At 42.1% G+C, this 11,270-nt stretch overlaps 2 protein-coding genes across 4 annotated transcripts; both read right to left on the bottom strand.

Moving 5' to 3' along the window:
- Positions 1–804: 804 nt before the first annotated feature.
- On the bottom strand, positions 805–2,710 carry avpr2b.1 (arginine vasopressin receptor 2b, tandem duplicate, 1). Its single transcript, XM_063911009.1, has 2 exons — positions 1,591–2,710; positions 805–1,013 (listed from the first exon to the last, which is right to left on the bottom strand). Exons 1-2 carry the CDS (start codon positions 2,453–2,455, stop codon positions 805–807), a joined length of 1,074 nt encoding a protein of 357 aa, XP_063767079.1. The 5' UTR covers positions 2,456–2,710.
- A 23-nt stretch (positions 2,711–2,733) lies between these two features.
- Positions 2,734–11,167, bottom strand: trnt1 (tRNA nucleotidyl transferase, CCA-adding, 1). Of its 3 annotated transcripts, none has more exons than XM_063911007.1 (8): positions 11,149–11,167; positions 10,757–10,886; positions 9,382–9,575; positions 7,620–7,758; positions 7,354–7,480; positions 6,979–7,172; positions 4,617–4,870; positions 2,734–3,294 (listed from the first exon to the last, which is right to left on the bottom strand). In XM_063911007.1, the coding sequence occupies exons 2-8, from the start codon at positions 10,884–10,886 to the stop codon at positions 3,049–3,051; spliced, it is 1,284 nt and encodes a 427-aa protein (XP_063767077.1). In that variant the 5' UTR covers positions 11,149–11,167; the 3' UTR covers positions 2,734–3,048. The 3 variants fall into 3 exon arrangements, with proteins under 3 accessions (XP_063767077.1, XP_063767076.1, XP_063767078.1); XM_063911006.1 differs by having other exon boundaries at positions 11,092–11,161; XM_063911008.1 differs by lacking the exon at positions 11,149–11,167 and having other exon boundaries at positions 10,694–10,887.
- Positions 11,168–11,270: the final 103 nt, after the last annotated feature.

The following is an 11,270-nucleotide window of genomic DNA, read 5'->3' on the forward strand; positions in this document are numbered from 1 at the left end:
CTGAGTACCCAAGTTACTTTGCTCCACCCAATATTTTGTGTCAAGAGGCCCGTCGGAAAACTCCTGGTGCTCCCAATGGTCATTCAGACTATGGCTGAGGCTGACGGGAATAGTTAGTTTTGCAGGCAGTTGGTTGTACACTAAAGATATGGAAAAATTAAGTATTGACCTGGTGATGCCATGAAGGAAAGAGTTCAGGTATCACCAAAAATATGCATCCCCTTGGAGCCAGTCATGCATTCAACAGTTGTGTAGACATGTCACTCAAAACCACACCCATGTCAACCTCATATTGACAGGAGAGGAAAGGTCTTGGGATTCATCCTCTGGGAACCATTAATGTCATGAACCATTTGTGTCAATCGAATTTTGAGATGATTTGGTGGGTAACGGGTAACTTTGACCTGCTGGTAGCGCTAAAGGAAAAAGTCAACGGATTCATCCTTTTGGAAACCTGAATGTCTGTACAAAAAGTCATGGTTATCCATCCAGCAGTGTCAGTCTGGAGCAAAGTGGTGGACCAACAAATGGATAGACCGCACCACTAGTACGGTTTTTAGAAAATGTATAACAATCGTTCAATGTTTTTAAAGAAAGTGAAACCGACATGATAGCAAGTGTCCCGTTGTAATATCCCTGTCAAGACTTATAGTAGGTGAGTTTTGACTCTAAAATATTGTCTCCCTATTGTTGCTACAGTGACTTGTGGCACATTTTTCTCAGACAATGTCAAAATGTAATATTTTCTGTGAGAAAACCATGCTGGCCTGAGGTGAGTTTAAGCAATCCGAGGTGTCCGGACGTTTATCTGCTTTCTGACAGACTCTTGAGGCTGATGTACAGGGAGCTGACCATGGTGGCCTCCTCCTGGATGGACTCCTTCAGGTCACGCTGATCCGCACACATCAGGGCCACCATAGTCTTGGGCAGCTTCCCGCTGAACAGCAGGTAGATGCAGGGGTTAGCACAGCTGTTCAGACTGGCCAGCAGCATCAGGATTGTGAAGGTAGCAGCTGGAAAACAAAGAACAAAAACACTTTCCCTGTCATTGTGATTCTATCTTGTTTTTATTTCCTGGTTTACAAGCTGCTGCATTCCAAAATGTAATTAATTAATTTCACCCAAGAGTCTCCCCTTTGTCTGCCTTTTAAAAAGTGAGAGTTTTATTTGCCAATGGCACAGAAAACATTTATGTAAATATAATAGAATATTCTGAATTGAGCAATTAATTTTTTTCAATGTGTCTGGCTCTTTTGTGCTCCAGTTGACAGCATTATTTGTACATCTACGTGTATGTGTATGGTAATATCGCGTTTTTAAGGCGGCATTACAGTGAAGTGCTGTCATTTACTGAACCTAACCCATTTATTCCAGTGATTTTGTCCACATTACTGATGATCATCTATTAAAACTCTCATTGTTTTTCCTCATTTTCTTTATAATTCACTTCGATATCTCTTTTGATTGCAGCATCTTTAGTATAGGCCTACTCATTCCCTGTCTTGTTTCGTGTACTTTTCCAGTACCATAAACAAAAACAAAAATGTAATATTTCTTCATGTTTTGAGATCCCAGACCCTGTCCTCTTACTCTGAGTGGGCGCCTCAACGTCCCACACGGACCACAGCTGCACGGTGAAGAAAGGCGCCCAGCAGACGATGTATACGAACACGATCACCACGGTCATCTTCACCGTCTTCACCCGGGCTTTGGACACCCCTGCCACGCTGCTGGCCCGCGAGGACAGCGGCTTACTGACCGCCTGCGCGCCCTGCTGCGTCTTCATGTGGAAGTTAGTGTACACTGTGCGGCAGATGCGCACCTGGCACACGATCACCAGGAGAATGGGCAGCACGAATATCACCAGAGTAGTCCATGTCACGTAGGCTTTGGGACCCCACGGTTTTATGAACTGTGCCCAGCAGTCGTACACACCGGGGGCCACCTCCACCCGGGAGAAGATGAAGATCTGCGGGAGGCTGCCGATGAGAGAGGCGCACCAGGCGGCGCAAACAGGACCGTTCCAACGCGCCCTGCGCTTCTGGAAAGTCACCATGGGTTTACAGATGGCTTGATATCGGTCTATCGTCATTACCACGATCATATAAGTAGAAGCAAACATCCCGACCACCTGCAGGTACTTCACCGCGCGACACAATACGTCCGGCCCCACAAATCGGTCCGTGATGTCCCACATGAGTTGCGGACAAACTTGGAAGAATGTGACCACAAGATCGGCGACGCACAGGTGGAGGACAAAGACGCGCATCCTGGAGAGCTGCTTCCTGCGCTTCCACAGCACCAGAAGCAGCCCGGAGTTTAGGATCCCCGCGGTGACGAAGATGATGGACAGGAGAGCTATTTCCACCTGAGCCAAGCGCTCATCCCGCGGATCATCGTCAGAGAGTGCGTCCCCCAAAGTGATGTTACTGATGTTTACAAGGAACCACGACATGCTTAAAAGTAGCCGTTATAAACCAACAGGTTAATTCCGATGAAGAGAGGCATTTCAATAAAAAGGTGTAAGCAGGCAGCCCTGGAATATGACTTTAAATATTACCTTAAAAAGGGAAATACTTAGAAGGAAAAAAATCGTTATGGGAGCTTAGTGGGAAAATGACACTTATTGAGGGTCTCCAGGCAGAGTGTGCTGCTAGGAAAGGAGAGGGCTTTATATGTCCACCTCGCTGCAGGAGGGAGGAGCACACACACACACACACGCACACGCACACGCAAATAATACAACCTTTTTATAGAGCATGTTCTTTTAAGAAATTATACACATGTGCAGTTCAACAGAGGAGCCAATCAAAACCAAACTTATATATGTCATTATATAAAAGCACTTTCCTAGTAGACATGTTGGGGATCTCTATATATGGTCTTCAAGTGGAATAATTTAGAACGAAATCATCAGCCGCTCTGATCGTCACACTTCTTTCAGCGTCCTTTCTCGAAAAGAAATGAGCTCAATCTATACCAATCAATTACAGCAATCAAATCATCATGGTGCACCAGGACAGAAAACACGTCCGCTTTGCTCCTCGATCACGATTTCACGTGACTGAGAAGTTCATCTTTGTCCATCTGATAGCCGCTTTTCTTCCACACTTCGCGGAGGTCCTGCAAGGTGGAGCCGATCTCCTTGCCGGACGTGATCCCCATCCTCCGGAGGTCGTGACCGCTGACGGGGAAGCGAGGGACGGACCACCTGCTGAGCTCTGCCAGCAGCTTGTCCTCGCCCTGATACTTGAGCAGCTCACACACTTTATGCTGGGTGTCCAGCTCTCGACTCTGAAAAGACACGTAGGAATTAAATGCCTTGAAATTCATTTTAGTCGAGTTTACACATGTACGTTTAGATTACAACTGCTTTAAGAAAAATAAATCAAGAACTGAAACAAACAACTAAAACTCATGTCAGGCTAAACCGATGACATACTTATTATAAAGACATGTATCAGAATGTTCTGGTGACTACTTGTTGCTAATAATGAAAGACAGCAGAGATTATTGAATAACTAAGAAGTCTGATCTTCACAAATAAAAGCATTTTACCAGATCCATGTTAAATTTAGCCATCAGAATTTGTAATTGATTAGAAACTTTTGGGTCTTTCATTCTGAAGTGGGTGATGGATGGAGGTGGAAAACTGTCAGCAAGATGAAGCAAGTTGCGTTTCCTGCATTCAAAGCAGGGCTGTAGCTCCAATTATGTTTACGTGTGGTTCAGTGGCTAATTATTTGACTTGATTAATTGTGTCCCCTTGAGAAAGGCTGGACACGTTTCCCAAGAGCGCAGTGTCCCTATGTTAAGTGTTCAAATGTGTTTTGTTCTGTCTGACTGACGCAAACATGCTTTGTATGGTTAACATAAACTGCCTTTTCATTTTACGGCCATCAAACATGTGAATATAATTCCAGCTGAGCTTAAAACGTGCTCAGACTTCCACTCCTTTTCCCATGGTGCAGAAAAATGGATGTTGAACAACACTGCTTTGATTGAAATTCAAGATTTCTGATTAAATAAATTGTAAAATGATATTTGTACTGGTAAATGTGCTGGTATTTACATTTTATACGTCTGTACTTTGATCTGTTTTAAGTGTTATAGACACTATGAAGTGTTTGTTGATTGTGATGCGTGTACATGCCCAGGGACTGCGGATGGAAAGGAGCTTTTAGCCATAATCTAGCATCTTCTCTCTCTTGGAGATAAATGTATTTTTATGCACGGTCCTTGTTCAATAAAGACATGAAAATAAAGGTTGTGGTATTGTTGCCAAAAAAAGGATCAGAAATTAATTGATTCCTGAAAAAGTTGTTGATTAATCTTCCGTTTAACAACTTATGGATGAATCAACTTAACATTAAATGTATGTAGTTCATTTTTAAAGTGTCAAACTGAATCAGGGTGGAATTCTCCCTGGATTTCAAGCATCAGTATGATCTAGTCCGCTATTGACAGCAGGCAGTTAATCCACATAACTCAAGCTGATGAAAAATGCTACTTGGAAAGAATATGCTACACCAATCAAAGACTACATTGTTCTGTTAAGTGTCCAAACTATAAATCCCTCCAGTCTTTTTGTTCCTACAGAGGAAGCTTCAACTCACGTCGATGATGAAGTCTGTGAAGGGTTTGAGGCTGTCCGGCTCCTCTCGGCTCTTGCACAGCTCCAGTCTGTTTTTGACAAGGAACAGAGCCAGAGTCTTCTCCTCCTTGGACACCTTCAGCCGGAGGTCCATCTTCTCCACCTCCTCCGGGCGGCGGAAGAGAGCAGCCAGGACGGTCATGGGTTTTGGAGAGTGGTCTTTGGCCTTCTGCCACACTCGCTTCATTTCCTCCACGTTGCCATCTGGAGGCAAACCTGAGGAGCAGCAGAAAATACTTTAAGAAAAACTACATTGAGCTGTTGGTATGAAGCCCTAAATTCTTGATATCCTTGTAGAAATCTTAAATGGTTACGTAATGACTTGAGAAGACTTCTAGACTTTGAATCATTCTGCACTACTACCAGAGTTCACGGTGCCATGGAAGTCAAGAGGCACTGAATCCACTCCATCTCAGGGACGACAATTAAATATTTCCTCATTTAGAATCAGCTCGCAATGATCAGATTCTCCACACTCCTGATGCATATACTTCTGGCCCAATCCCAATGACCCTTACAGCCCGAGCAGCTTACACTCGGGGACTTTCATTAACATCAGCTGCTAATTGCTGGAGTGCAAAGGGCTGGAAGTGGTATGAATCGGGGAGGGACAGCACTTTGCAGCACATCACGTTAAGTGCCATTGTGGGTTAGGGACTTTTTGTTTTTACTTCCTCAGAAGGCAAGGCAATTAAGTGTCTGGTCGCATATTACCAGGCTTACAGAGCTGACAAGAGGTGCTCGTTTACCTTTTTTTAATGCTTCTGCTTCACCAAAAATGAGGACTAAATACAGGCATAAAGGCTCAAAATGTCTGCAAAGGGAGCCCTTATGCACTGTCAACAGATTAATCAAGACTGATAACGCTCTGCTCCATAGCTTCACTGTGATAACTGGACTTAAACCATACTGTACATTTATTCTATTTAATATTCCACACTTGACACACTTAAAAGGTCCCCTATTATGCAAAATGCAGTTTTTGCTGTCTTTTATACATATATATGTGTCCCCGGTGTGTAAGGAGACTCAGAAAGTGTCCGAAAATACAACCCTCTCTCTTTTCCTCTTTACCCACAGCTCTAAAATCGGGGGTACAAATGAGCTGATCCAGATTTGCTGTGGACTTAACGTCATATCGGAAATGTGGGCTGGCTTTACATTGAACTCCTGGCAGCGTCCCCCCCCCCCCACGTGACACGTCCCAACCTATCGTCCGCAATATACAGTCGCGAGCTGAATCCCCTCCGCAGCACCTCTGTGTGTTCAGCAGGATGTCTGCAGGAGGGACTGAGAGTAGTTGTATTATACAATACATACAATGTCTCTGTTCTAGACACTGAGAAGTGTTTCAGAAATAATGCTTGATCTGGTTTGAAATATGATAATATGGCATTTAGTCACGGCAGCGTTTGGCTGAGAATCTCCGTTTGGATCTTCTCTCTTCAGACGGAGAGCTGCGTGCCCTGCAAAGAGGCGTGGCCAGCTTCAGCTCATCTCAAATTTAAAGCGACAGTCACAGAATCAGCACTTTCGAAAACGGGGCTGAAACAGAGGGATAGCGGACATGCTAAAATCAATGATCTGTTTGGTATTTTGAGCAAATCACGTCAGAGACATGTTTTTCTTATATTTGAGACCAATAACATAGACCTTTAATGTACATATAACATCCTGCTTTATATTGTGTACATTTTTACTCCCAAATATATATTTTGTACTTTCTTTTTAAATGCTATTTTATTGCAATTACAATGCCTTGTTTTTATGCAGCTGCAACGCAAAAAAAAAAAGATCATATGGGATCAATAAAATACTTCTATTCTATCATAGGCAAAGGCATACAATGCAGGGAACACAACACAAAGTCTGCAAGTGTAGAATCTGGGATTGGACTAATAGCATGCTACCTGTTCTCTCAAAGAAAAGTGTTACCAAACCTGGCCAAATGAGCATCCATAACCGCATATGTCAAACCTCACTAACAATGTGGGTATACTATCCTCTACTCCAGCCTTATATAAAAATGCCTTCTTCTTTGGTGCTAAGTGCTATATGAATAACTGCCATCATGTCAGGTTTATTTATGTGTAACCTTTGCTAGTGTGTTCTGGTAGTCTTGGGGTTCATTAAATGCTGAGTGCGTACTCACACATGTTGAAAGGGGGACTGTTGTTATGCTTCTATTCCTCCCTCTAATGACAGGAAAAATATGTTTAGATATTTTCATAATGGACCCAGGTATTTTGAATCACAGCCCTTTTCTAAATGCCATTGTTGTCTCCTCTCTTCTATACCTTCCACTCCATTGCCTCCACTCTCACCTATGTACTGGGCCAGATCCAGACTGTACATCAGCTCTAGCAGATGATCCGCATGGTTTCCAACAACCATCTTCTTCAACTCCACCCAAATGCGTTCTCCAGATATAGCTGCAAGGCCACGACCGTTTTCCCGAATGGCGACCAGCGCGCCTGGCTCGTGACTGTCGGGCTCCCGAGCCACCCTGCCGTAGAACCTGGGGAGGGAAATAAGACGGTTGAGGTCCAGGTTCTTGTTCTTCAAACAAATATAAGCTATATTTTTGTAATTTCTCGTTCATTGGCTGTTTGAGTTCAAAGCAGAGGGATAAAGTACAAACTTAAGGAATCAATTACTAATTTCCTTTGTAAGGTGAAAGTGAAATAAAGGCAGCCCACCTGAAATAGCGCAGTATTCTCAGGTAGTCTTCTTGGATTCTTTTTTCAGCGCTGCCAACAAAGCGGACTTTGCGGTCCTGCAGGTCTTCGTATCCTTTGAAATAGTCGTATAATGTGCCATCAAGCCCTGCAACAGAGTAAAAGTAAAGACAACACATGATAAACTTCTGACCAGTATCATAAAGCATGATCAAATATGTGACACTAGCTTGTGAACTAACACCAAATAAAGAAATACGTCCTTTAATCCAGTTGACAATGAATACCTAAAAACATGGAGTTGATGGTGAGGTCTCTGCGCTCAGAGTCTTTCTGCCAGTCCGTGGTGAACTCCACCTCTGCGTGACGTCCATCCGTCTGAACATCCACTCGCAACGTGGTCACCTCGAAGTTCTCATTATGTAGCTGTGAACAAAACCGATAAACAAAACAGAGATGTTTACAAAAAGGCCTAGAGACGTGTGAAAATGCCCTCATTCTGAAGTCAACAGTAGGTGATGCAGTATTCCAGAGGGCAGGTGTGGAAAGGATAACACGTACAATAAGAAACCAAAACACATAGCTGATAACAGGTGGAGAAAATGGAGAAAATATTGCAAACACAAAAACTCAAATACAACTCCAATGCTCTTATTTTAACGAGTGCCAAAACCCTGAGCACGTTTCCTTCACTGCATACTGGTGGTTTTCAGTTCTGCTTTCCTGCTGATTGTGAGTCTGCACATGCATGTACGCATGTAAATATGTATGTATGTATGTATATGAACATGGGTAAATGTGTGTGTATGAATGGTTATGGTCTATATCTCGACCCTTGATGAACATTGAACTGGGAGACACAATGAGACCATATCTAGGTCCCCTCTGCACATCATTGCTTCGTAATCAGATTTAATTTAAACACTACTGTTTATACGTTTCATTTCTATTTATTTGCGTGATTCTTGTTGTGATTTAGCTTATGTAATAACATGAGTTTGTTTTCTGAGCGAAGTGCACCTGTTGACGAAAACAGAAGAAAACTATTGTGTTTCAATAAGCTACTAAATGCTTTTAGCACATTGCTTCTATTCTCCTATTTATCCACCCTTATGGAGCGACATTTTCCAGCACATGTTGCTCATTAGAGGCAGCTTATTTACATATTCCAGGAATCAATCACAGATTTTCCTGTTACTTGGCTGCTCTTCTGTGACGCGTTCTCCCACAATCCATCAAGAAAGCTGACGTTAACATCTTAATTTAAGACCCGTGGGTTTGATGGATCAGACAGTTCCATATGGAAGAAGAACGTGAACCATGTAGTGCTTTCGATTCCCATGACGCAACCGGATGGTCCAACAACAAAACAACCTTGCAATGATCTTTGTATCAATGCTTACACCATTTTGTGTGTGTATGACCACACATACTTTAGAGCAGTGGTACATTTACTAAAGTAGTCTGCTTAATTACAATTTAGAGGTACTTGTTCTGTATTTTTAGTGCCAATTTATACTTCTACTCCATTATTCCACATTTTGAAAAAGCCAATATTGTACTTTTTACTCCACTACATGTATTTGACAGATAAACTGTTAAATGATTAACTACGATGAAAACATAGATGCATCAATAGCTATAATACACTAAATGGCTATACATAATTAAAACACTTGGAGATTACCCACAATAAGTACTTTTACTTTTGGTATAAAGTATATTGTGATGCCAAAACGTGTGTACTTTTACTTTAAATGGTATGCATAATTTTTGTTTATTGTGCATATTTAAATTGTTTTACTACTTTTACTTTAAAAACCTGAGAACTTCTTCTACCACTGCTTTGTGTTTTTGTTTAAATGTCCAGTCACATATTTATTCTACATCTGTACAATTGTTGTGTTTTTTAAATCAATGCCCCTTCTTTTGAATTTCTTTAGAAAAAAAAAAAATGAAGGAACTACTTTTATGCCCTGGGTTAAGTTTAGCTAATGTGAATGAAACTAATTGAAAGCAGGATACAGTAACATCCTGCCTGCCTCTTACTCTTGCTGTGATGGTCCCATGCTGCTCTCCTTTATTGTTGATCATCCTGATGCCAGCTTTCTGGAACATTTGCTTCATCTCCTCTGGAGTTGCTGTGGTGGCAAAGTCCACATCTTCAGGCCGCTTCCCGGACAGCAGATCCCGTACCGCGCCTCCAGCTATCCTCAGCTCATGCTGGTGCTTCCCAAACAACTCTGGAAACAACAGACAGAGGAAGTGTGTCAGGAGGCTGGCCTAAAATCATTCATCCACTGGCAGCTAGTGTCACAAACTATAGGTGTGTATTAAACATGTAGGCTATATTTACCAGAAAAAATAGGGTCCAACAAATTCAGGATGCAACATGAGAAAAGTAGGGTCCAGCCTTCAGACATTTGACCATATATTAGGGACTCCTATATATCGATTTTGAATGTTACGTTTTTGATGCATTTCAGGTCTAGTACCATATTTTTAAAGGACGTGCAATTCTCAAATCAGATAATACAGTTCCACCAAAATCATATGATCTTTTCACAAAGATATCCTCTCTCTCTCCCTCCCTGTCTCTCTCTCCTCCCTCCCTCTCTCCTCTCGCATCTCCCTCTACCCCCGCTCCCATCTCTCCCCTGACCTCTCCGCCCTCCGTCCCACCTACCTTTCCCCACAGCCTCAATGGAAATGTACCAGGACATTAATCCCCCTCCCTCACACACCCGTCCCTCATCCAGCACCAGTCACTTTCTATTCTCCGCTGCTACTGAAAATGTACTTTACACAAAGTATTTTTTGCACTAAAGAACTACTTGCACTACCGTCAAACTGTGTTGATTGTGTCTAACATACGTATATATTACTTCGTTTTTTTTGTATACCCCTTTTTACCCCCTCTTTTTTTTCTACGCTCTTATCTTTTTATGTTGTATGTTCTTGTTTTGTATATTTGCACTGTGGGACTGCCAGAAACGGTATTTCAATTGTCTGTATGTATAACACATGTGGAAACTTTGACAATAAAGTGGAATTTGACTTTGACAAGCAATTCTCTTCCAGGCAGTGATCAGTCACAGAGACAGTATTTCTAATAAGTCTCAAACAAAGGTTTTTTCATACACTACTGTACCGTAAGAGTTGTTAAAGCCACCACTGATATACCTTATACAATATTTGCAATGAGCTTGTATCTACTAGACATATTAATATTGTAATCCTTTCACAATGCACATGCTTTTATTACAAAATCATCAAATTAAGTGTTCAAATCATATCATAGGACACCCTTATACCCTAAGTAGTTCTGCTCAAATTCAGAAAGTTCACAAACTAGCTTTACCTGAAGACAAGAGGTCTACATTAGCACAGTGTACAGGTGTTTGTTGTCACAGCTGCATCTCACCTGCCAGTCCATTCAGCCCCTCGGTGAACAGAGACTGGAACTCACTGGTCTTCAACTGCATGGTGAAGAGACTCCTCCAATAGAAAGCTGTTCTACCAATCACCCTAGGCCCCAATATCCTGCTCCACATCTGTACAAACAACAAGTAAGTGATCAGATATTTGTTATTTAAAGCTTTTTTAGAGCTAGCTAACTGTTAGCTTCATGTCACTGAAGTCATGCTGTCGGCGTGCACAGTTCAAACATCGCGAGAACATGAGAAACAACATGGCAGTGTAAACTCTTCGAACATAACGTAAACAGCAGAGAGCAACTTCTAAAGATAAGGTTATTACCAGACAACGCTGCTATCACTTTATGATATCCTTCTCTGACATGAACATACAGCTTACCAGGAAGTGTTTTAGTGGTTTCTGACCAATAGCGTGAGGTTTTATCACGCCGACGAGAGCAGCTTGCGGTAATTAACTTATCGCGAGAATTCAGTGTGTTGCTTTGGTGACCATTTGTGTTA

The sequence above is a fragment of the Eleginops maclovinus genome, chromosome 20 (genome assembly GCF_036324505.1).
Source record: "Eleginops maclovinus isolate JMC-PN-2008 ecotype Puerto Natales chromosome 20, JC_Emac_rtc_rv5, whole genome shotgun sequence".
Taxonomy (NCBI): Eukaryota; Metazoa; Chordata; class Actinopteri; order Perciformes; family Eleginopidae; genus Eleginops; species Eleginops maclovinus.